Genomic DNA, 26,833 nt, shown 5'->3' with positions numbered 1-26,833 from the left:
GTTTCATAAAAAGTTAGTAGTGAATAAGATAGATAAGTTACTCTTTAGTTACATATATTTAAACAGTACCTGGCTGTCTCTGTCTAGTGTAAGTGCACTCAGGTTCCCTTTGCACACCCCTGTCCTTTGGTGCCTTTCGTCCCTTAATTTGAGGACGATGGCTAAATATAGTGGGTACCGCATTAGGTTTCAGTTTTTAACACCATCCTTACGATTTGCTTCAAACTGATCAGGTGTGAAGTGAAGCTAATAATGACAATCCTAATTACACTGTTAAATAAAGTTCAAAAGTAATACCTGTAAAGAAGTAAAGATGGCACTATGAATAACTAACAAAATAAACCTTTTCAAATTTCATATACATGAAGTACATCCGTATTTGAAGATTTGATTTTCAGGTTCTGTCTCTTATTCAATGGTGATCGTAGGCGTTATTGTAAAAATGATGTGGATGTAGCTTTATTAATACTATCAATAACTTTTTTAATGCATTTAGAGCTATTTCTACATAACTATTACAACAAAAATGTATAAAGTGAAAAAAATTTTTGGTTTTTAGGTGGAACTGAACCCAGGAACCACACATCATAAATCAAATGCTATACCGACTTTTTTTTAACTAAATCTCTTTTTTCTTTTGTTCGTCTTCGTTCGGTGCATCTGTTCGGGGCGGACGTCCTAAAACACCCGTTTATGTTCACCGTTGATTCATCAACTCAGTTTTTTCTTGTTACAGAGGGGAGCTAACCCTCTGACCGAACACACTGAGTTACCATGCCGGCGGCTGAGGTATACTTGCACTCTTCCATTGTGCTTTGTAATATGTGATTCACATAATTATCTGCTGCAAAGATAAGTTTCCTTATCTCACACAATTTAGCTGTTTCGTATGGAAATGTATCTTTTCTTTCAATACGGTGTAGCCACAGTTCGCGTCTTTTCGCATTCCTTTCGCGCCCTGTGGAATGCGGAAAAGCTTGCTACCTCGGACTGGTTTCGTATAACAATTTACAGCACAGGATTGCGGCGTTTTCACTATAGAACAGTGGAAAATGCCACCTTAAGATCTTAATTTAATACACAAAGAGTATATATATTTCCAACACCTGTAAATACTAAAATATCGGCTAGTTAATTCAGATTTGCCACTTACGCTCACATATTGCTTAGGCTCAAAATGGCTGCCTCCCTCCGCTCGCCTCAGCCGACCAATAGCAGCCGCCATTTGTCGGCAATCCGCACATAAGAGGTTGGTGGCGCTCTCTCGCATACCCAAGGTGGCTTCCACCGACTCCTCCTCCCTGATGATGCCTTCCTCCCCTCCATCTACCCCTCCTACCAACTTTGAAAATCCCCATCCTCCCCCCACCCCCGCACGCCGGGGTGGCCGAGCGGTTCTAGGCGCTTCAGTCTGGAACCCCGATACTGTTACGGTCGCAGGTTCGAATCCTCCGTCGGGCATGGATGTGTGTGATGTCCTTAGGTTAATTAGGTTTAAGTAGTTCAAAGTTCTAGGGGACTGATGGCCTCAGGTGTTAAGTCCCAAAGTGCTCAGAGCCCACTCCCCCCCCCCCCCCGTGCTTTTTCCCCAAGGGCACACTCTCTCCCTTCCTCCCTCCCTCCCTCCTCTCCCCCGGGCCTCCCCTACCTCCCTACCTTGTTTCCTCCCCCTCCCATCTCCCCTGCCACTGGCATCTACACCCTCCCCTCTCCCTCCCCCCCCCCAACTTTTCCCCTTTTTGGCAGCTCCCCAGACCTGTACACGTATAGAGAACTTTCGCGGGCCGGAGATCGTCGCCAGTGTTTCATCGTTTGTGCTCCATACTTCGCGTGTGTCATCTCTGTCTTCTCTGTGCGTGTCCACGTTTCTGAACATTTTTATTTTGAACACTGTGGCCGTGTACGGCTCCGTGTGTTTTAATTTTGTATGTCTACTTTTTTATATCCACCATGTCTGTTCTGCAATTGTCTCCTTTTGTATCATTAGTCATATGTGTGCCCGAAGAGCGGCGTAGTATGCCGCTGCTGGCCTACCTGTGCCAGGTGTCAAAATAACAATAAAGGAAAAAAAACACTCTCATACAGGGCTCTACCCCACGCTCACGAGGGCGGCTCGCCTGCCCGTCGACACCGACTCGCTCCACATGTGTAGTCTCTGCCGGACTCGGCCGCAAGTGAAAGTGACGTAAATGGGGGCTGCAGAGCGTCAAGCGTTTAGCAAACGTTAGGTTTTATGGCGCGGGTCGGACGAGGAGTGAGTCATTTATGTCAGCAAAATTCCCAGCCGGCGGTTGGCGCACTAGAAAGAGATCAGAGCGATAATCCGAAGGTCCTGGTGTCGAGTCTCTACTTGCAGTGTTTTTAGTTTTGTTGATTTTGTATGTCACTTACACTGCAAATAGACCGCGATAATACTCCAGACATTGTATTTATTAATACCTTAATAAGACGCATGAAAACGAATGGGAAAGTAAAATTTGAGATTGCGAATATTAGTGCTAGCCAAAAGGTAATGCCTCTGAATTTTTTTATCTGAAAACTCTTAAGGCGCTTTAAGTAAATCACAACTTTATTAACATTCTACATATCTATATGCATGTCTACGTATCTATTAGTCAACCCGGCCACCCTTGTGATGAACACATTTCTCCCAACAAGAGACCAGTTTCTCGATGCCGTCACTGTAGAATGTTTGAGTCTGTTGACGAACCCACAGCCTCACCTCTCCACGCACTGCCTCACCACTGCCAGAGTCCGCACCTCGTGGTCTAGTGGCTAGCGTTGCTGCCTCTGGATCACGGGGACCCGGGCTCGATTCCCGACCAGGTTGGGAATTTCCTCTGCCTGGGGACATCGTGTTCGTGTTGTCCTCGTCACTTCATAATCAACATCATTCGTGACAGCGGCTGAGTACAGGAATTGGACTGTGTGAAATATTGGGACTTTGCACGGGCACTGATGACCCAACCTCAACACCAGACACCACTATCAGAGCAAAGATCTTGACGCCGTTTCTTTAAATTTCGCCAACAGCTGAAAATCGGATGGCGCCAAGTCGGGACTGTACGGAGTGAACTCGTGGCATGGCTCGTGTGAGGTCTGGCGTCGCCACTCTGAAGGAGAGCTCGCTCCGCGTGTGGGCAGACTCTCCTGCAGTCAGACACTGAACCACAGCACACCGCCTCTCAGGCACTAACACAGCTAGGCTGCACTGCGCCGTGTCACACGCTGCAAGTCAGAGCCCTCTAGCGCCAGAGGCCTGTAACGTTCAGTGATTATAAAGAATCCGCCTCGATTGCAAACAGAAACCGGATTCTACACTCCTGGAAATGGAAAAAAGAACACATTGACACCGGCGTGTCAGACCCACCATACTTGCTCCGGACACTGCGAGAGGGCTGTACAAGCAATGATCACACGCACGGCACAGCGGACACACCAGGAACCGCGGTGTTGGCCGTCGAATGGCGCTAGCTGCGCAGCATTTGTGCACCGCCGCCGTCAGTGTCAGCCAGTTTGCCGTGGCATACGGAGCTCCATCGCAGTCTTTAACACTGGTAGCATGCCGCGACAGCGTGGACGTGAACCGTATGTGCAGTTGATGGACTTTGAGCGAAGGCGTATAGTGGGCATGCGGGAGGCCGGGTGGACGTACCGCCGAATTGCTCAACACGTGGGGCGTGAGGTCTCCACAGTACATCATTGTTGTCGCCAGTGGTCGGCGGAAGGTGAACGTGCCCGTCGACCTGGGACCGGACCGCAGCGACGCACGGATGCACGCCAAGACCGTAGGATCCTACGCAGTGCCGTAGGGGACCGCACCGCCACTTCCCAGCAAATTAGGGACACTGTTGCTCCTGGGGTATCGGCGAGGACCATTCGCAACCGTCTCCATGAAGCTGGGCTACGGTCCCGCACACCGTTAGGCCGTCTTCCGCTCACGCCCCAACATCGTGCAGCCCGCCTCCAGTGGTGTCGCGACAGGCGTGAATGGAGGGACGAATGGAGACGTGTCGTCTTCAGCGATGAGAGTCGCTTCTGCCTTGGTGCCAATGATGGTCGTATGCGTGTTTGGCGCCGTGCAGGTGAGCGCCACAATCAGGACTGCATACGACCGAGGCACACAGGGCCAACACCCAGCATCATGGTGTGGGGAGCGATCTCCTACACTGGCCGTAGACCACTGGTGATCGTCGAGGGGACACTGAATAGTGCACGGTACACCCAAACCGTCATCGAACCCATCGTTCTACCATTCCTAGACCGGCAAGGGAACTTGCTGTTCCAACAGGACAATGCACGTCCGCATGTATCCCGTGCCACCCAACGTGCTCTAGAAGGTGTAAGTCAACTACCCTGGCCAGCAAGATCTCCGGATCTGTCCCCCATTGAGCATGTTTGGGACTGGATGAAGCGTCGTCTCACGCGGTCTGCACGTCCAGCACGAACGCTGGTCCAACTGAGGCGCCAGGTGGAAATGGCATGGCAAGCCGTTCCACAGGACTACATCCAGCATCTCTACGATCGTCTCCATGGGAGAATAGCAGCGTGCATTGCTGCGAAAGGTGGATATACACTGTACTAGTGCCGACATTGTGCATGCTCTGTTGCCTGTGTCTATGTGCCTGTGGTTCTGTCAGTGTGATCATGTGATGTATCTGACCCCAGGAATGTGTCAATAAAGTTTCCCCTTCCTGGGACAATGAATTCACGGTGTTCTTATTTCAATTTCCAGGAGTGTATTTGCCTTCGAGGTGCATTCTTTATAATCATTAAATCGTTCACGATTGCTGACGTGCTGCAGTGTTAAAAGTTCTCAAGTTGTAACATTCCTCAGCGAGGCGGGAAAGTCGACCGAGCAACATCTTTGTCGTGTCATACCTCAGCTGATGTTGAGAACAGACGAAAAAATTCGGAGGTCTTGCTTTTCAGCACGGTCTCATAAATTTCCTGGAATTGATTGTAAGGCATGCGCGAGAAATTTGTATATAAAATTACATACCTTTATCGTTTTACAGTTGACGATTTATACGGGCTGGGGTGATATTAATCAGTGATAGTCTCAGCGTCTTACATATGCTGCAAACACAGAACTTTTTCAATTGCATAATTGTTTTAAGGATTCCCGAGAAAAACAAGCTTGATTTAGATACTGTGCCTTACACACATTGTCGAAATAAGTCTGGACTGTAGAATGACTCACACTGTAGAACAGTCGAAAAGTGACACCAAATCGATAAGACAGCTCACAATCACTCTGTCAGTTTACCCACTTGCAAACATTCCAGTGTTCCAGATACATATGTGGGTTGTCTTGGTGTAATCACAGTCCTAGATCGAAGTCCTGAAAAAAAAAAGAAAATGTCAGACATAAACAAATCCCTCAGGTAGCATGACTTTGGCTCTGTGAAGGAAGTCACACGAGATGGACAGCAAAGTTATAAACTGGTGCAATGCCTGCTAGTCATCTCTCAGAACTACTTTCGTTTGTGTATTATGTCTATGCGACACAACTATCTTAATTGGAAATTAGTGCAACATGGCATTAAACGCCAAGGTCCCGTGCTAATAGAGCTAATGGTACCTCCAGTAAACTAAACCACACATTCTAACGTCCAGTCGATGAACTGGGTCCTGCGTTACAGCAGTGGAGTTCCTGAACAGGCATAGCCCGTCACTTCAAACTGTGAGATACTGAGACAGAAAATTATCATCGGTCGCAAGTTTGCAAGTTCCTTATGAGTGTCTTGAAGAACATGTGATCTGACACTGAGACAGAAACAGTTTCCTATGTTTATAATTTTTTTGCTGTTATGGTAATTACCCACATGGAGAACAAGGAGTAAAATTTTGCAAGATGAAAGCAGCGTCCATTTAATGTATGTGTGTGTGTGTATGTGTGTGTAATGTGCAGTCCAGAGATTGTTTGACAGCCGATCTCCAGTCTCCATGTCTCTCTCATTCCAACCGCTGTGTTCCTCTGGTCCTTTCCCCATGGGCAGATTCGCCAGTTATGGTTTCCAGGAGCCCTTTATGTCTCAACAGATAAGAGAACTAACATTCCTCCTGAGATTCTGTTTTGTCTGCAGCTATAGGAGGTGGTTACCAGGTCGACGTTTTAAACCAAAGGCACAAAGACATGCGGTTGCGTGGGTAAAATTCACACACTTTTCTTTCCAGTGATCGTGTAGTCAAGTTGGCAGAACTACCGACATAAGGTATTTATCACCATCCCCTGTCAAGTTGACATTTGTTCATCTACCTGAACAAATCTGCAGATTGACAGCCGCATAGCTTCTTGTACCCTGATGATGTGGTGCCTCTGTGACGCTTTGACGGCAGTCTTCCTGTATTGGTCGCACCTCCTCTGTCTAGTTTTCCGCGTCCGTCGACGTTTAAACAGTAGCGGATGAACACTTTCGGCTGTGTTAAGGGCGTGGCCGCTTCTGGCGGCCCCTGCGTGTGTACGTGGCGGCTGCTGTTCTCCAGTCTGGAGGTACTCGACTGTCACTGGAGCAGTGTGATGGCAGCGTGGTGTGTGTGTGTGTGTGTGTGTGTGTGTGTGTGTGTGTGTGTGTGTGTGTGCGTGTGTGCGTGTGTGCGGTCCATGTAACCGCCACCAGCCCCGCACTTTTTTATAAATCCAGACTGAGTTTCTTAAAATGTGGCTTGACCTTTTTGAGGAAATAAAGTTACTATTTCCGCTGGACAACTACCTTAAATGTGCAGTACTTTCTCTCTTTTTAAGTCATTCTTCTGTCTGTGGATGAAAATTCAAATGTCTCTTTCAAGATTCGTGGACGGTTTCCCTCGTTCACTTGTTCAACACATAAGAGTATAGAGCCAACCTTTCACATTCATTGCTCCCACACCGAGAAGATGAGCAGGAACATTGTCAGTACATGGCTCATGTTGATTCTCGACTTCTACAGAACTATTCTGAATTGCTGTTTTAAAATGGATTCTTCAGCGACTGTTACTAATGAAACAACGTAAATCCAATAAGCAGATAGTGATTTCCCATTTTATTCAAAGGTCCAGTCTCGGCATCTAATGCACACAGTGTACACAGTCAGTGTAAGGACGAACTGGGAAATTCTTCAGCGAAAATTAGACCTCGTTGTCCAGAATCTGTATCATCGAGTGGTTATCTACTATTATCAGTACCATCTGCAATGCGGAGGTTCAGTGACTTCTGCTACAAAATAATAGTATACGTGTTAGTTGAAGGGAAAGTATATGCTCTGTGGCTGGCTCTGACATATCGCGCTGGGTGTGGTCGTCAGATGTTGTCCTGTTGGACTATTTGAGAAGTGTTGAGAATGAGTTGCAGGCTGAGTAGGCCTGCTTCCCATAGGCAATGTTTCCCAGAAGCACCCTCCAGGTTGTAGTAGACCTGTGTGAAACAACTCGTACAAGGCTACATGCACAATTGTTGGTTCAATGACGAATAATATAGATTCCAGCCATAAAATAATGTTGTTTCCTTGAAGGAAAGAAGTGAACAGAATATCTCGTTGAATAAAGTACTGCTATAGTTCTGTACAACCTTCTTAGTATTTTGGTAGATGTCCACTTCGAACAATTGCCAGTTCAAATAAAATGTCGCTGTAGAAAAAATTATGGAAATGAAGCCTCCCCCCTTCTGGAGCTTGTCACGCAAATAAAATGTGCTGAAAGAAAACCGTAACTATTTAAAAAGGTATTATTAAAGATATGCAGGTATTGACCAATGGCATCAGTCTAACACAGCAAAGATGTGACGATACTGCCACTGGCTGGTGATGGACCACTTTTTATGAACCGTCACTCGAGAAGTATCAGTAGTCACCTGTAAGCTGAAAGGGCTGCCCGGTGATGCAGTGTTTCAGAATCGTCCGCAATGGAAGTGGTTAAGGACATCACGGAGACGGCGGCCGTGGACCTGGGGGACCTGCTGGACGCCGGGGACGACGCCGTGGTGATACTCGAGGCAGGTGACACGCGGCTGTTGGCGCACAGGGCCGTCCTGGCGGACAGGAGCCCTGTGTTCGCCGCCATGTTCGCCCACGACACCCTCGAGGCCAGCAGCGGCGCGGTGAGCATCCCGGACGTGGGGGGCCCGGTGCTGAGGCAGCTGGTCTCCTACCTGTACACCCTGCGGGCCCCCCAGCTGCCCGGCGCGGCCCCCCAGCTGCTGGCTGCAGCGGATAAGTACGGGGTGTCGCGGCTGAAGGCGGAGTGCGAGCGGCAGGTGGCCGCTCAGCTGACGGTTGAGACTGCGGCGGCCGCGGCCGTCCTCGCAGTCCGCCACTCCTGCAGTGACCTCAGGCGAGCCGCCATCGAATTTATTAAGGCCCGTACCCACGAGGTGATGGCCACGCAGGGGTGGGCAGATGCGATGCGGAAGCAGCCGGAAGACTTGATCGAAGTGAGCCGGTTGCTGTATGATCCACCACCAAAAAGCAGGTAAGTGTGAGACAACCCACTCATTCGTGTCCCTCAGTTCTGGATGTGTGTGTGTGTGTGTGTGTGTGTGTGTGTGTGTGTGTGTCTGTCTGTGTGGTGTGTGTGTGTGTGTGTGTGTGTGTGTGTGTGTGTATTTCCCTCACTATAATTTTTGCCACTGAGTTTCCTTAGATGTGTCACTGCTGTAAGATACGCAATCATAGACTGTCATTTCCTGCTAGCTCACGATGCTATCAGTGTCCTCTTGTATCAGGTTAGCTGAATCCCTAAGCTGAGTCCACTCCATTAACAGGTATGTTTTCTAGCAAAAATCATCAGACAACCAATTTGTAGACATTTATCTGTCGAACTACACGTGTAGGAAAAGTGGTTCTTTAGGTTTTGGGATCAAGTGTCAGGAGAATAGAATACATTCACTGTGTGAATGCAGCATGACGCATTCTGCTGTGCACACAAAGCTGTACTGCCCAACCCGGCCTCAAGCACAGTGATGTGTGTAGTTTGTAGCCGGCAGCCCTTACGGGTTGCTGTAAGCCTGTTCGTATAGAGCAGCGTTTAAAGTTGTTCAGTGCCTCTGTGGCTGATGACAATGAGACACCTCTGAATAGAGTCACGCTGCATGAAGACGACGACCGAGTACGTCACTTCTGGCCGACACCTCAAGCAAGGAAGCGTACTGCACAACGGTTCGACGAGGGTGGCAACATATTTACAGTTTTCGACAGCTGATGTTGATCTGCGGAATTTTCTTCGTGTAGAAAAGCAGATTTTCAGAGTATTCACTATTCACACCTCAGTACTACAGCTTTGTCTCTGTTACATAGTTTGTCTGTCACCTTTTTCAGTGTGCAAACCATGCCAGCAAGTATCCCAACATAATTCTTCGTTCTCTCCAAATCCAAACAGTACATAAGGGATTTTATTTGCTTTAAGGGAATGTTGTTGTTGTTGTTGTGGTCTTCAGTCCTGAGAATGGTCCGATGCAGTTCTCCATGCTACTCTATCCTATGCAAGCTTCTTCATCTTCCGGTACTCAGTGCAGCCTACATCCTTCTGAATCTGCTTACTGTATTCATCTCTTGGTCTCCCTCTACGATTTTTACCCTCCACGCTGCCCTCCAATACTAAACTGGTGATCCCTTGATGCCTCAGAACATGTCGTACCAACCGGTCCCTTCTTCTGGTCAAGTTGTGCCACAAACTTCTCTCCTCCCCAATTCTATTCAATACCTCCTCATTACTTACGTGATCTACCCATCTAATCTTCAGCATTCTTCTGTAGCACCACATTTCAAAAGCTTCTATTCTTGTCTAAACTATTTATCGTCCATGTTTCACTTCCATACATTGCTACACTCCATACAAATACTTTCAGAAACGACTTCTTGACATTTAAATCTATATTCGATGTTAACAAATTTTTCTTCTTCAGAAACGCTTTCCTTGCCATTGCCAGTCCACATTTTATATCCTCTCTACTTCGACCATCATCAGTTATTTTGCTCCCCAAATAGCAAAACTCCTTTACTACTTTAAGTGTCTCATTTCCTAATCTAATTCCCTCAGCATCACCCGACTTAATTCGACTACACTCCATTATCCTCGTTTTGCTTTTGTTGATGTTCATCTTATACCCTCCTTTCAAGACACCGTCCATTCCGTTCAACTGCTCTTCCAAGTCCTTTGCTGTCATTCATAGGCAGTCATTCATAGTCATTATTGTGTTCAGACACTGGGCCCATTTTTATTCTGGAAGTATCGTTCTTTCACTGCAATTTCAAAAGTAATTTATTTTTTACCATGAGGTGGTATTAAGCTACAAAGCAGCTTTGTTTATCCAATACAATAGTTTTTTGGGGAAGTCATTCGTTATTATTCTGTTATTATTCACACCATTGATCTTGGCAAAGACGAGGCATGTCGTCAGTAAATGCAGCACAGGGGATCCCCCTGGATAAATTCCGTGTGGAAAAATTTACCAAAGGCTGTAGGGGAGTGGAAGGAGGCCTAAAAAACATATCACACAACTGTGTAAGGGAAGTGCATACCTTTTCCTCGTATTGCATTCAACATTGATGCATATAGCCTGAAAGGGCACAATTAACTGAAACAAGTAGGTTCATGTATAAGGTCGTAGAGATTTTGCTTGATGTGTTGTAATGCAGGCTGCTATAAGTACATTTATCAGTCGTCATTCCTTATTTGAAGTTATAAACTGTTTTTGCAGTGATGTATAGAATGTTGTACATTTGAAAGTTACAAGGATGATTGTTTCAACATTCAAAAACGGTGCACTAAACATTTTGTGAGTGTATGTGGTTTTTGCAGTGATGTATTGAATGTTGTACATTTGAAGGTTACAAGGATGATTATTTCAACATTCAAAAACGGTGCATTAAACATTTTGTGAGTGTATGTGCTAAGTGCAGCGAAGAATTCACATCAGGAAACAGTTTTTTCATTTCGAATAGTATTCCTCTGATGTGACAGTTTACCGGTACGGTCCAATCGATTACTGGCAAATGTAATGAAATACGACCGCTTAACCTTCGTGCAATACTTGAATTCAGTAGGAAATGTTGAGAAAGAAAAAAAGAATTAACTTAGGGTCAAACGTGCCATCGACTGCAAGACCATTAGAGTCAAAGCAGAATCTACAGCTCCCAAATGCGGGGAAGGAAATCTACAGTTCCCTTTCAAAGGAAAGGTCTCAGCATTTGCGTTCATCGATTTAAGGAAATAAACCAGAACGCAAATCAGGATGGTCAGGTGGACATTTCAACCACTGGGCTTTAACTTCATAAAAGGAAATTTTGTGGCCCTGAGAAAAAATGTACAATCAAAGGTTAATCTGTGTCCTCAGAATGTAACATCACGCATATGGTGTGACGAAAGTGTTCTGTAGTAAGAAATCCTTCCAAGCAGTATGCCCATAGTAATTAGCATCTTTCGTAATCGTGGCTGGCTGCAAAGATTTTCATCGAGTCATTTCAACTGCTAGTACCTGCACATCAAACCAAAAGAGAAAAGTAATTGTGATTTTATCGTCTGCATATGTCTTGTCATCAAAGACGGTTGGTGTTGGTTTCGACTTGACCACATACGAAAGTTTTCAAGGCATCATTTCAGGTTAAAACATGTCACTCCTAGCAACTGTCGAAACATTTAAGTTATAGAATGAGATTTTCACTCTGCAGCGGAGTGTGCGCTGATATGAAACTTCCTGGCAGATTACAACTGTGTGCCCGACCGAGACTCGAACTCGGGAGCTTTGCCTTTCGCGGGCAAGTGCTCTGCCAACTGAGCTACCGAAGCTCGACTCACGCCCGGTACTCACAGCTTCACTTCTGCCATTCTGGAATTTGAATAGTTGTTTCATTGCAGCCTCCTGCAAGCATCATATAAACTGCTAGGGAATGTTGTTTAACCATTCGCTTTCTCTTTCCACAAATCGTGCAGAGCTTTGTTAAACTCTGTGTCTAATGACAAGTCCGCTATGTTTTCCAGCTTGACTTCAGTTTCCCTTCCATCATGTCATCCAATAGTCCCTCACCTCATGGAGGTACTCAGTGTACTTTTGTCAGCCATCTCTTTCACTCCCCCCCTTCCCTCCCTCTCTCTCTGTCCCTCTTTCTTCCCCCCCCCCCCCCCTTTGCACTTAGCAGCGGAATTCTTTTCTAACCTCTTACACCCAAACCTGCAGATGTCAGACATTCAGATCAGTACCAAAAGTTGCAGGTCGATAGCTTATCAACAAAAACTGCGGTTTAGTTCGTGCTGTCTGCTGTTGTCCAGCAGAGAGTACATAAACGTTAATTAAAAGTCACACCAGGACTACAGAGCACTTCACAAGCCTAACAGTGAGTATGTAACGTATGGTACTTTCATGTGGAAGTTGATAGAGCCTAAGATTCCTGTATCAAAGATCATGGGTTCACAATCCAACGACCCTAATTTTTTTACCGTATTATGTGTGAAAGTGCTATATGGGACGACGCGCTTTTTTTTGGGTCATGTTTTCTAACTGGTTTGATGCGGTCCATCACTAATTCCTCTCTTGTGCCAACAACCCCTTCATGACAGAGTAGCACTTGCAACCTATGTCCTCAATTATTCGCTGTATGTATCCCAATCTATGTCTTTCTCTGCAGTCCTTGGCCTCTGTAACTCCCTCTGCTACCATGGAAGTCATTCGCCGATTTCTTAGCAGATGTGCTATCATTCTGCCCCTTCACGTTGTCAGTGTTTTCCATATATTCCTTTCCTCTCCGATTCTACACAGAATGACTTCATTCCTTACCTTGTCAGTCCACATAATTTTCAACATTCGCCAGTAGCACCACATCTCAAATGCTTAGATTCTCTATTCCAGTTTTCCCACAGTCCATGTTTCACTACCATACAGTCCTGTACTCCATATGTACATTCTTAGAAATTTATTCCGCAAATTAAGGCCTATGTTTTATATCAGTAGAATTCTCTTGGTCAGGGCTAGTCTGCTTTTGATGTCCTCCTTCGTCCATCCGTTTTGCTGCCCAGGTAGCAGAATTCTTTAACTTCATCTGCTTCATGACCATCAATCCTTATGCTAATTCAGTTTCACTCAGGATAGGAATGTCAGCAGCATATCATATCCTTGATATCCTTTCATCTTGAATTTTAATTCCACTCCTGATCCTTTCCTTTATTTCATTCCTTCTTCTTTGTACAGATTGAACAGTAGGGTGGAAGACTACATCCCCACCTTACACTCTTTTTAATCCAAGCACTTTGTTCTTGGTCGTTCACTCTTATTATTCCTTCTTGGCTCTTGTACATATTGTATACCACACATCTCTAGCTATAGCTTAGCCCTATTTTTCTCAGAATTTCGAACACCTTGTACCACTTTACATTGTCGAACACTTTGTCCAAGTAATCAAATCCTATTGTCTTGATTTTTCTTTAGTCTTGCTTCCATTATCAACCACAATGTCAAAATTGCCTCTCTAGTGCCTCTACCTTTTCTAAAGCCAAACTAATTGTCATGTAGGACATCCTCAATTTTCTTTTCCATTCTTCTGTATACTATTCTTGTCAGGAACTTGGATGCGTGAGCTGCTGAGCTGATTGTGCGGTAATTCTCGCACTTGTCAGCTCTAACAGTCTTTGTACTGGGTTGATGGTATTTTTCCGAAGTCCTAAGACACATACATTCTATGCACCAACGTGAATAGTCGTTTTGTTGCCATTTCTCCCAATGATTTTAGAAATTATGATGGAATTTTATGTATATGATCTGCCTTATTGGATCTTAAGCCTTCCAAAGCTCTGTTATATTCTGGTTCTAATACTGGACGTGCTCATGACATGTAAAACGGCTGTTTCGAGTTCACAGCAATGTTCTCTTGGTAGTCCGCTTTCGGTTCATTTCACTGAAAGCAGTAAAGCTGTAGAGTGCTTTAGTAGTTTCACAGAATATACAACCAGAACAGGAAAATAAAGAAACAGTTGCATCGCACATGTGGAAATAACAGCAATAACAATAATCAATAATACACAACATAATAACATCAATGATAAGTACATGATGTTCAAGTAACGAAGCAAAAGAAGCAGACTGTCAAAAGAACATTGCTACAAACTCCGAAAAGTGTTTGTACATGTCAGGAAAATGTTGTCCCATGTAACAGCTTCGCGCCAACACAGTTGTCACTAGTGGTATTTGAACGTTATACCTTCTCATCCACGCGAGATCTAGGATGCAGTTACTCACAGATGCGCTTTTCCCATGCTTAGTAGCTCTCGTGATACTTTTAATTACCCTTTACACGTCCTGTTTTCGTTCATACTCCATCGGCATAACAGCTTTTGGCACCGATCTGAGAGTCTGACATCTGGAAGGATGGGTGTTAGTGTTGTCATCCCTGCATTTAATTTCACAGAAGGATCTTTAGGCTTTTCTATGTGCTGAATGTGTGCATCCTACGATCACTTTTTATTTATTTATCCTGAAACTTACTGCTGTCATTCTACTTCATCGTCCCTCGAAATTAGAGTTACATTTCTTAGCGACCTGTAATACTTTATTCCTTGCTTTCCCTGACTATTTTAGTACTTCTTTCTTTCATCAATCATTTTATGTATTTTTTCCGTTTGCTCAGATTTCTTCAGAGTTGCCTTCCTTGCTCCAACATTTCTCTGTTCAGTTTTCGTGTTTCGCGTTGTCAGTGACACCAGCTGCTGAAATTCCAGCTGAGACATTCATTATCGCGTTATCTACAGTGTCACAGAAGTTGAAGAACCCATTCTATTCGTCAGCTCTTCAGTGTCCCATTTATCTGCACACTGATTTCTCCTAACAGTTCTTTTCAGTTTGTTCACTACCATAACTAACTGACCCTACGTCTGCTCGTGCGTACCTCTTACAGTTCATCGGATTCTCTATCTGGGAATGATATAATACGGCTGGAACCTTCGAGTTCTTCCAGGTCTGTCTCATACACCAAATATACACCACCACCTTCCTCCTTAACCTTCTTGATAGCCAGAGACGCTGAGGCGCTGAAGCAGTCATACAAATATCACAGAACAGAGAGTGTAGACTTGCAGTAATCCCGCCACACAGAGCAGGGGGTCTCTCACACAGGGAGCGGTGTGGACAGAGCCAGCTGCGCAAGTCCCACAGAGGACTGTTCAGTAATGACTGCACATGGTAAGCCAAATGTCTTGAAATTCTTTCTGGAACTGCTGTCCTACAGGTCATACATATTTCAAAAGTGGTTGTTAAATAAGGAAATTGAGAAGTAGCTCAAAGTTTTAATCATGATATTTTTCAAATTTTGGAAGGGCCACTTGTCCTTAACATTTGACTGTCTGTTACCATTACAACAGCTACAAAGACAGGCAGACGTACAAATGCCTCTACCTGAAGCACATACTTTGGTCTGTACTGGTCTCAGATGCCACACTTTAGGGATTGGTGCCCAACCAGTCCTACGACGTTTATTATGTATAGTAAAACGACAACATCTAAAAGGGTGCACATGAAATGCGAGGTAGTTAAGGTATGTGGGTCACGTACAAAGAGGCACAATCCAGTTCAGATCATTCGAATCTTTGAGAACGATAGTACCAGAGCTGGCCCGTACAGTGGGTCTGTAATTAAGTTCCGTGTAAGTGTCAGGCACTGTGTGTACATTTTCTTCATGCTTGATTTTGAACTTCCTGTTGTGTGGTATGGTGAGCAACTGCTGTGGGGAACTCAGGTGGTGCAAATGAATGTGATTACCGCACTGGTAATTCATTTGTACACTCCTGGAAATTGAAATAAGAACACCGTGAATTCATTGTCCCAGGAAGGGGAAACTTTATTGACACATTCCTGGGGTCAGATACATCACATGATCACACTGACAGAACCACAGGCACATAGACGCAGGCAACAGAGCATGCACAATGTCGGCACTAGTACAGTGTATATCCACCTTTCGCAGCAATGCAGGCTGCTATTCTCCCATGGAGACGATCGTAGAGATGCTGGATGTAGTCCTGTGGAACGGCTTGCCATGCCATTTCCACCTGGCGCCTCAGTTGGACCAGCGTTCGTGCTGGACGTGCAGACCGCGTGAGACGACGCTTCATCCAGTCCCAGACATGCTCAATGGGGGACAGGTCCGGAGATCTTGCTGGCCAGGGTAGTTGACTTACACCTTCTAGAGCACGTTGGGTGGCACGGGATACATGCGGACGTGCATTGTCCTGTTGGAACAACAAGTTCCCTTGCCGGTCTAGGAATGGTAGAACGATGGGTTCGATGACGGTTTGGATGTACCGTGCACTATTCAGTGTCCCCTCGACGATCACCAGTGGTGTACGGCCAGTGTAGGAGATCGCTCCCCACACCATGATGCCGGGTGTTGGCCCTGTGTGCCTCGGTCGTATGCAGTCCTGATTGTGGCGCTCACCTGCACGGCGCCAAACACGCATACGACCATCATTGGCACCAAGGCAGAAGCGACTCTCATCGCTGAAGACGACACGTCTCCATTCGTCCCTCCATTCACGCCTGTCGCGACACCACTGGAGGCGGGCTGCACGATGTTGGGGCGTGAGCGGAAGACGGCCTAACGGTGTGCGGGACCGTAGCCCAGCTTCATGGAGACGGTTGCGAATGGTCCTCGCCGATACCCCAGGAGCAACAGTGTCCCTAATTTGCTGGGAAGTGGCGGTGCGGTCCCCTACGGCACTGCGTAGGATCCTACGGTCTTGGCGTGCATCCGTGCGTCGCTGAGGTCCGGTCCCAGGTCGACGGGCACGTGCACCTTCCGCCGACCACTGGCGACAACATCGATGTACTGTGGAGACCTCACGCCCCACGTGTTGAGCAATTCGGCGGTACGTCCACCCGGCCTCCCGCATGCCCACTATACGCCCTAGCTCAAAGTCCGTCAACTGCACATACGGTTCACGTCCACGCTGTCGCGGCATGCTACCAGTGTTAAAGACTGCGATGGAGCTCCGTATGCCACGGCAAACTGGCTGACACTGACGGCGGCGGTGCACAAATGCTGCGCAGCTAGCGCCATTCGACGGCCAACACCGCGGTTCCTGGTGTGTCCGCTGTGCCGTGCGTGTGATCATTGCTTGTACAGCCCTCTCGCAGTGTCCGGAGCAAGTATGGTGGGTCTGACACACCGGTGTCAATGTGTTCTTTTTTCCATTTCCAGGAGTGTATTTACTGGACCGCTACTCCTGTTGTCGGCGTGTATGAGTGTGTGTGTGCGCTGCAATGAGCCAGCCCCAGGACCCCACGAGGACACGCCTGCTCACACTGTGCCTCTCTCTCTCTCTGTGTGTGCAGCCCACCAGCCGCTGCACAGCTGAGGCCCGCCACCACCTCCACCACCACCACCACAGCCGCTGCCGCCGCCACCACTGCCGGCACAACCCGCCAGACTCCTGCAGCTGCTGCTGCACCGCCCACGACTCCTGCACCTGATGACGCCACTGTCTCTCACTTGCGGTAAGTTCTCACCATACACACACACACACACACACACACACACACGCACACACACACACACACACACACACACACACACACACACACACACACACACACGACCATTCTGTAGTAGATATGATTTAAATACCGAAAAGCAAAGTGTAAATGCAGAGTCTAGAGCGATCTGGCACTAAAATCAGAATAATACAGTCAGATGAATAATGGGGCTGTGTCGACATGATAGGAGGTTGCATCGTGAGAGAGAGAGAGTCATTAAGAATAGGTTGGTAGGGAAAATAGTGAGTTATTGTCAACAGTTCAGTGATTTATTCTCATCCAACGAATGTCAGCGATAATTCAGGCACATACTCCAACGTCGTACGCAGAAAATCTGGTGGCAGGGAGCCACTATGATTGCACTGAATGTGTGACTCTCTATGTCAAAAGAGGTAAACGTCCAGCACTCTTGGTATATTGGAGTGGTCTAGCAGGGTTCAGATAAACACATGTTTGTGAGACGTTTGGGGTGGTTGGCAGGACTGAGACAGGACAAAAAGAAAAACAATTATTTGGCATAAAATTTCCGCTAACAACAACAAATATGCTCGTCAAGCAGCAAAGAGAAGCAAATGTCGGCAGAGCGTCAGCTCGTCACGGTGTGGACGACTTTGGTCGACCCGCCGCACTCTGGAGTAACAGCCAGTCCCAGTAACAACACACATGCGAAGCAGAAACTCTGCCTGCTGTTGACCATGTGTCTTTCTGTCTGACCAACAAGCTTAGAGTGCTGTGACCGCCCAGAATCCACACTTACTTGTGTTATGCAGTCCCATCTCTGTCTTGCCCTACAGTTGTTACCTTCTACAGCTATCTGTAGTACCATTGCAGTTGACCTCTGATGACTTCACATGTTACCTATTACGCTGACCCTTGTACATGTCACGGTTTTCCACATATTGTTACCCTCACCTATTCTGGAGGGACGTTTCAGTGTTCCTCTGGTATCAGTTCAGCTAATTTCAACATCCTCCAATAGCACCGCATTTAGGATGCTTCGATTTCCTTCTCGTTTTCTCCCGTAATCCACGATTCATTTTCATACAGTACTTTGTTACAAACATACATTCAGAGGTTTCTTCCCCAGTTAAGGACTATCTTTTGTACCAGTAGCCTTGTTTTGCGAGGAATGTCCTGTTTTCGTGTCCTACATAACTTTTTATAACAACCTCGCCTTGTCCCTAACTGTAAATACGCTTCGCATATAGCAGAATCCCTGCAATTTGTCAGCTTCGTGGTCCTTAATTCTGATGTTATTTCCGCCACTCCCCAATATCTTCCTCTTTCTTCTGTTCATTAATCCTAATTCAGTGATCATTCGACTATTTATTACATTCACCAACTCCAGTGATTCTTTCTCACTTTCAGGGAAAGAAATACCGCCAGGAAATTTTATCAATGAAATGCTTTTTACTCTCAGTTTTAATTAAATTCCTGGAAGTTTCTTCAGTTCCATCAACGATTCTTTAGTCTTCAGACTGAATACTTGTGGAGACTACCAGCATCGCTGTCTTTCACCATCTTTAATCAAAGCACCAATCCTTCATCATTACTGTACATATCCTGTGTTATCTGCTGTTCCCTATGTCTTATACCTATTTTTTTTAAAGTTTCGTACACTTTCACTATTTCACATTGTCAAACGTCATTTAAAGATCTACAAATCCAATAAAGATCTCCATTTTTCTTACACATTCCTTCCACTATCAGGTCGAAGGTCTGATAGGCCTCTCTCGATCCTTTACTCCAAATTTAGTGTGCTCGAATAGATCCTCAGTTTTATCTTCGATTCTTCTGCGTGTTATAATTATTCTTGTTAGTAATTTGGATTAATGAGCTGTTTAGCTCACTGGGCGAAAGCAGTCTGTTGTTACGACTCCTGTCTCATGGATCCTACAGACATACTTGAATTGTCATTTGATTTTCAGCTTCCCAAAAGATCATGTAAGTTCCGAGGGAATGTTAACTAACCGTTCCACCTTGTTTGTGTGCAAGTTTTCCAGAGCTTTGTGAAATTATGAGTGTAATGGCCAGTACCGCACGTTTTCCAATTCGGCTTCCATCTCTTCTTCTGTCACGTTATCTGTTAGTTCCTCCCACTCAAAGAGGTCTTTAACGTTCTATGTTCTTCCATCTGCTCTCTCTTGCGCGTTTAAAACACTCTTTGTGTAGTCATCCTTGCATTTAATTTCACAGAAGGTTGTTCCAACTTTTGCATGTGCTGAATGCGTCCTCCCTATGTTCCTTTCCTTTTCGATTTCTTATAATTCTACCTGCAGTCATCCTACTTTTACTTCCCTCAAATTTCCGACGTTTCATTTCAACACTGTGACCTCAGACTTAGTTCCTGGAGTGGCAGAGAATCGTCCTGACGCATTTACTTGATATTTTCCTGTCGTTACCATTGAACATTCTGAATGGTCGTTAAATAAGGGATGTTATAGATTAGAAGATTTATGTTTCCGAGTGCAGAAAGCTCGTTCCAAGCTGAAACTACAGCCACTTTAACCTTTTACACCGAAAATTATCCAACTTGACCCCCACGGGGTCAAGGAGCGAGCTACATGTGATGGTAGTCCGATAGCTCGGGGGTGAAGCATTAACCCTTCAAAGGGCTGACTGTGTCAGATGTAGGCTGAAATCTCGCTGGAAAGAATTTTTTATTTCTTCTGTAGCAAAGTTATCCTCAGACAGACCCACAACCAGTTAAGAAGTTTTTAGAAAACGTCTCCACATAAGTTTTTTTCCTAAATTGATTCAGTGCACTGTAGGTCTAAAAGTGAAAAAACTTATGGATTTGAAAACGTAGTTGCTGTTGTTTCGTCTTCTCCAGAGATAATTTCTAGTTTTTTTTTAAATGCAGAAACAAGTGTAGTCACTCAATTGGGGCACTGAATAACTTGTTAACTTGAGTTCGTTATATGTGTGCACCCACTGCTACTTTTCCACACATACTTTCGTGGTAGTCCTGTGACACAACTTCATTGTGACTGTGGGCTGCGCATTGTCAAAGCCTCCTTTTGTGCAGGAAGGGCACAATATCTCGCCAACTCACGACTATTTATGGGCGTTTGCGCTATGGGAACATTGTTTTACTCTAGAATATTTTTCTTGTAAGGTTAACATGGTACGTAGCAATACGTTCGTGTTACTACAGCGTACACCTCATTGTTTTCTTTTCTAGGTTTACTGCACTCTACAGCTAAATGTAAGAAATAGCATTAGGAATGTAGTCTCCCAAATTATCTAACGTTATCGAACTTGCATAGTATTCATTAGACTGTTTCATTTGCTTAACACATTTTCAATGCTTTTTCTTTGGTCATTGATGAGATTTCCTTGTACTGTGTGTTTTTCTGATTGGAAGCATTCCGTTATTCGCGCCTTATGAAAAATCTTTTGTATTCGGTGTTACACTGTCTTTGGTGATGCCAAGGAACGTACCTGTAACGGAGAGCGCTTTAAGTGAATAGTATTAAAAATAAAGTTATTAAGTTATAATGTAAATAGTGTCTATATCTACATCTACATCCATACTCCGCAAGCCACACGACGGTGTGTGGCAGAGGGTACCTTGAGTACCTCTACCGGTTCTCCCTTCTACTCCAGTCTCGTATTGTTCGTGGAAAGAAGGATTGTCGGTATGCCTCTGTGTGGGCTCTAATCTCTCCGATTTTATCCTCACGGTCTCTTCACGAGATATATGTAGGAGGGAGCAATATACAGCTTCACTCCCTCGGTGAAGGTTATGTTCTCGAAACTCCAACAAAAACCCGTACCGAGCTACTGAGCGTCTCTCCTGCAGAGTCTTCCACTGGAGTTTATCTGTCATCTCCGTAACGCTTTCGCGATTACTAAATGATCCTGTAACGAAGCGCGCTGCTCTCCGTTGGATCTTCTCTATCTCTTCTATGAAGCCTATCTGGTACGGATCCCACACTGCTGAGCAGTATTCAAGCAGTGGGCGGACAAGTATACTGCCCCTACTTCCTTTGTTTTCGGACTGCATTTCCTTAGCATTCGTCCAATGAATCTCAGTCTGGCATCTGCTTTACCGGCGATTAATTTCATATGGTCATTCCATTTTAAATCACTCCTAATGCCTACTCCCAGATAATTTATGGAATTATCTGCTTCCAGTTGCTGACCTGATATACTGTAGCTAAATCGTGGTGTCACCGCTAGACACCACACTTGCTAGGTGGTAGCTTTAAATCGGCCGCGGTCCATTTAGTACATGTCGGACCCGCGTGTCGCCACTCTGTGATCGCAGACCGAGCGCCACCACAAGGCAGGTCTCGAGATACGGAAGAGCACTCGCCCCAGTTGTACGGACGACTTTGCTAGCGACTATACTGACGAAGCCTAGCTCCTTTGCCGAGCCGATAGTTAGAATAGCCTTCAGCTAAGTCAATGGCTACGACCTAGCAAGGCGCCATTAGTAACATTGCATGTATCTATGGAGTCTCACTTATATCGTCAATAGCGATGTACCAAGGATGGAGTAAAGTTAAGTATTCCAGAAGCTACGTACTTTTCTTTATAGCATTCATTACGTATCCTGTTACAGACCTATCTCTTGCCTGCGTAAACTAAACGCGTGCCTTTCGGCTACTTCCGTGGCGTGGCTGTCTTGCTACGCCACAACATAAATAATATGGGATCTTTCTTTCTATGTATTCGCAGCACATTACACTTGTCTACATTGAGGTTAAATTGCCATTCCCTGCACCATGCGTCAATTCGTTGTGCTAAAAAAGCGAATCACTCCTGGTGAGTGAGCTGCATCTCTACAGCACAAGTTTTACCCATACCACGTGAAATAGCAGCAAGATTTCTGTCAGCTACGAGTCATTTTCTAACTCGTGGTAATATTTTTAAGATAAAGTTTGACACGTTTACCATCTCAGGCGGAAACGGGGGGGATGAAACCTCACCGACTTTGGGAGAAAGTCAGAAACTATATTCGTGTGTTCCACACACGACATGCGGAAGAAGACACACGCGGCCCTCACGCCGCACTTACCACACGAAATTACTCCCACTGTCTCGAATCCACCCACAGATGTACGGCACGTCGCCAATGGCTTTTATCATTTTGAACAATTTTGATTCCAACTCAGTTATACTCAAACCAGAGTTGGCCGTCGAATATGGTAAAAGTCAAGAACATGTGCGTGGAATTAATGAGAAGCAAAAGCGGAAACGTGACTGTACAAAAGTAGCCACACTACGGCTGGAGGGCCATCTGGACAAACATCGGCACCCCTCACCTACCAACAAGTGTGAAAACTACTCGGTAGAGGGCAGTAAACAGGAAAGTAGCAACCAAAGCGAAACTTGAGGCAGTCCACCTGGGTGGTCGGCAGCACGTGAGAGAATTACGACCTGATAGCAGGCGAGGTTGGTACGCGCTCAAGTGAAGGACACCTGGTGAGTTATCGGACAATTGTTAGCCACAATAACACGAACTCTACTCCCAGTACCTTGCCTTCCAATTTTCTTGAATCGTGGCGACGTGCCGTGTGAATAAAGGAATGCTGTAAACTGGCTAAGAGGACAGACAACGCACCACCTGCCAGCAGAGGGAAGCGAGACGGGCGGGCGCTGGGTGGGTCGCCGCACGCACGCCGGGCACAAGCGGGCCACGGGGCGGCGTGTGCGTCGCTGAGGCGGGAAACTGCGAGAGGAAATTCGCAACATGTTTCAGTACATACAGTTACGTGGAGTAGTGTGCAAAGTGAATAGAAAAAGGCGTGAACGCAAGAACATCATAATGTATCGTCCTTAAGCTCTTTTGTGTTAAACGGTGTTTCTTACTGCCTTATTTATTTTTAAGGAAACAGAAATCTAATTTGAAATACATAGGTCAGAAGCACTCTATTTTGTGTTGAAGGAATCTCGGAGGAAAAGCTGGTCCTCACGACAGAACACGTCGTACTTTTTAGTACACTTTATTTCACTTCGTTCCGTATCTCAAAACTCCTTTTAGCCAGAAGCGACTGCACTGATTTCTGCTGTTCTGCGTTACATTCATCGTCACCCGCTGTATCAGGAATCTCAGCACGGAGCTTCCAGCGCGTGCAGTACTCAGGGGTGGCAGAAGACAAACTTGCCAAACGAGCCTCGGGAACCGAGGCATTGGGCGAGTTACAAGATGTTGCGAAATAAATCGGAAAGCAAACCATCGTTAACACGGAACTTGGAAGGCGTCGCTCTCAGCTGAGTTTGTGTGCAAACACGGTCTTTCAGATGAAGTGCTAAAAATAAAAAATAAATTAGAAATAAAAGAAATAAAAAAATTATGCGCGAAAATAGCGCAGCGACTCTGTGACAGGTATGGGGGAGGCGTCGTGGCCAGACCTCGGAATGGTTAAAAAATTAAATGAAAGAAAAGGGGTTAAGGGCGCGAGTTCCTAGTCTGCATGTAGTGGATTTGAATACCGCAACTAGCATGAATTTTAATTCGTGGCAATAGTTGCTAGTTAAGAAAAAGTTGAAATGATTCTTGTTACATATGCTGAAGGTCTGGGTACGTTTCTCACATCCGGTAATCATTTTTAACAAGCATAAGCAGCATCTCTCCCACCTCTGGTAGCCTGGAGGAGAGTCGCTACAGGTTGGGCCCTGACAGAGGCGGAAGTCACGCCATGTCGAAACTCTGTCACCAGTCACCTTTCTTAAGCGATATTTTTTTTAAATCAATGAGCCAATTGCTGTACAAGGCCGCAGCGCACTTGACTCTTACTGTATTCGAGCCTGAGACGTGGAAAATATTGACGATGGACTGGAATTGGAACTCAGATCTCCCTTTTCGCCACGTTTGATCACTTTCAGATGATGCATTTCCACTGCTTCATTGTCTCCACTTGTCTGCAAAGTCATAAAGACATTCACAAGAGACATCCCTGGGTTCGAATCCTGGCATGTCACTTTAAGTTGCAACATGAGCTCAGCAAAATACATGTGAGATATTATTATGATTTTAACTATTCTCTGGGCTTTGTTAACAATAATGGTGGTACTGGTTTCGAGTCCCAAGTCAGACGGGCAGCTTTTCGTCCTGTCGTGTCAGTTTCAAATATGCCACTCCTAGCTACTGGTGAAAGAGAATAGTACAGTCGAGGTATCTTTGTATGTAGTCATCAACTGTGTGTCCAGGGTCGATTGCTAGTCAGCAGAAAATTTTCATAATTTTATTTACAATACAGAAATGCGCACATTTCGCTGCTAACGAAGTAAGTCATTATATAACGTCTACACGTGACTAGAGGTCCGTGTCGATAGGTGTTGGTTTCGAATGCCCATAACACAAAACACTTTCGTCTCCTGGTTTCAGTTTGTCATCTCATTGCTGGTTAAAAATGACGGTTTCTGGCGTTTCATTCTGCTTAGTTAACCATCCGATTAAGTGCTGCGTTCGAATCTCCGGGAAGCAAAACTTTATGGCAGATCATTTCAAGTTTCAACTTGGACACTCTTTGTTACTTGTGACTGAAACCATACTTGAGATATTTCGTCTTTACTTGCTGGATTGCATTCCCAGATAGTAGCGAAGTGAGAAAACTTTTGTCGTGTCATTTAAAGGAGGATGCTTCTTTCTGAGGTTTCATTTATTACAATAAATTTGAATATGCAAGCGTAATGGCTGTGTAATGTACAATAACACGATTCCTGGTATTTGCATTATCGAAGTGTCAGTTTGCATGTAAACCGATAATCACACAGAGCAGTTTTCTCTTGTGGGCTCATGTAGTGAACATTTTGTACAGGCAAAGACTGCATAGAACAACAACAAAGAATGAAAGAAAATTTCCGTTAACACAATTAATTAAGTCCCCAGCAACTATAAAATCTACGAAGCCAACAAAGCACAAGTGTAGCTGTTCTGTGTGTGGAAGTGTGATTCAACGTACACATCTGGCGCAGTTCTTCTTCAATAAGACAAGAAATTTTAAATGTCATTTATACTGAAGTAATTAAAGAAAATAGAAATACTATAATTACGCAAGAAAAGCAGAATTACACTCTAATACAAGAAGACAAGCCAGATGCTTTGTTGACTGAACCTGTAATGACGCATTATTCAAGACATTGAAATAATGAGAAAAAAAGCGAGTTTTGTTACCTTCATATATATTGATGAAAAGCACTCTAATCATTACAATATCTCCATTAGAACAACATCTGCTGTCTAGCCCATCAAACAACTGCATGAAACATGGAACAAGCACTCCCTACTAAAACATCTCAACACCGACTCGCTACTACCACATCTCAACAAGCACACTCCACCACGACATCTCGACAAGAACTCTTTACTACGACATCTCAGCAAGCACTGACTACTGCCACATCTCGACAAGAACTGCCAGTGGAGGCGGCGGAATAAAACTCTTTGGCGCAATTTCTGGCGCTGTGGCTCAGTGTAGCCACCTTTCAACTTGCAGGAATGAGTGTGACAAAATGTGGTCATGAAATTCTTTCAGAGGTTGTATAATGCTGTTTGTAATGGACGATGAATGAAGATTTTCTTATAAGGGGGATAGAACAGATTTGCTGTAATTTAATACATACACACAATTGCGCACTGTTTTGTACTGTGGGAGGGGGAATACGGTAGGTTTATTTCAGGACAGATTTGTATTCGCAGCAGTTGTTTCCTCGTGTGACTGTTTTCCTCGTTCTGTGTGTTGTGTGTTTGCAGCAGAGAGTGGCAGTTTGTGTGTTTTGTGCAGGAGCCTCTCTGCAGAGGAGAGGGGCAGGAGGCTGGTCCAGGCGGCTGAGGAGGGGGCAGTGGGGCAGCTGAGGGCGCTGATCGCCGCAGGGGCCGACGTGGGGGCGAGGGGCGAGTGGAGGGGGTGGACCGCCCTGCACTGGGCAGCGTGCAGGGGAGACGTCGAGGCGGCGAGGCTGCTGGTGGGGGCGGGGGCGGCGGTGGACGCCAGGAGTGGCGGTGGGTGGACGCCGCTGCATTACGCGGCATACTATGGCCACGCAGAAGTGGCGGCTGCGCTGCTCGTCGCGGGGGCCGACAGGGGGGCCACAGCTGGTGATGGTGAGCAGACAGCGCTGGACCTCGCCAGGCACTACAACCACAGGCGGCTGGTGGAGATGCTGTCATGAGGCAGGCAGTCCAGCGAACTCTGTGTGCAAAAAAAACAGGAACTGAAAGAGTTTGTACGAGAGCAATATTCATAATTTTTTAAATAAAGATCCAAAAAACTTAATCCTATTGTGAGTCACTAATTTCAGCCCTCTTAGAGTAACATACAGCACGCAAATACCCTAAGCAATGCTGTAGCAAAACTGAGACAACGCCAGATAAAAGTAAAATAATTC

At 45.6% G+C, this 26,833-nt stretch overlaps 1 protein-coding gene across 1 annotated transcript; it reads left to right on the top strand.

Moving 5' to 3' along the window:
* Nucleotides 1-7,882: 7,882 nt before the first annotated feature.
* LOC126443333 (speckle-type POZ protein-like) lies at nucleotides 7,883-26,617 on the top strand. The gene is made up of 4 exons (XM_050090927.1): nucleotides 7,883-8,448; nucleotides 17,291-17,452; nucleotides 26,230-26,339; nucleotides 26,493-26,617. The coding sequence occupies exons 1-4, from the start codon at nucleotides 7,883-7,885 to the stop codon at nucleotides 26,615-26,617; spliced, it is 963 nt and encodes a 320-aa protein (XP_049946884.1).
* The last annotated feature ends 216 nt before the right edge of the window (nucleotides 26,618-26,833 follow it).

The sequence above is a fragment of the Schistocerca serialis genome, unplaced genomic scaffold, assembly GCF_023864345.2.
Source record: "Schistocerca serialis cubense isolate TAMUIC-IGC-003099 unplaced genomic scaffold, iqSchSeri2.2 HiC_scaffold_1458, whole genome shotgun sequence".
Classification (NCBI taxonomy): domain Eukaryota; kingdom Metazoa; phylum Arthropoda; class Insecta; order Orthoptera; family Acrididae; genus Schistocerca; species Schistocerca serialis.
This window is presented reverse-complemented; position numbering and strand designations above follow the sequence as displayed.

What these genes read in the sequence shown, in the direction of transcription:
- LOC126443333 (XM_050090927.1), top strand. Translation starts at nt 7,883, where the DNA reads ATGGAAGTGGTTAAGGACATCACGGAGACGGCGGCCGTGGACCTGGGG. An exon ending in GATCCACCACCAAAAAGCAG is followed by an intron (nt 8,449 to 17,290) that starts GTAAGTGTGAGA and finishes CTGTGTGTGCAG; the next exon opens with CCCACCAGCCGCTGCACAGC. An exon ending in GCCACTGTCTCTCACTTGCG is followed by an intron (nt 17,453 to 26,229) that starts GTAAGTTCTCAC and finishes TGTTTTGTGCAG; the next exon opens with GAGCCTCTCTGCAGAGGAGA.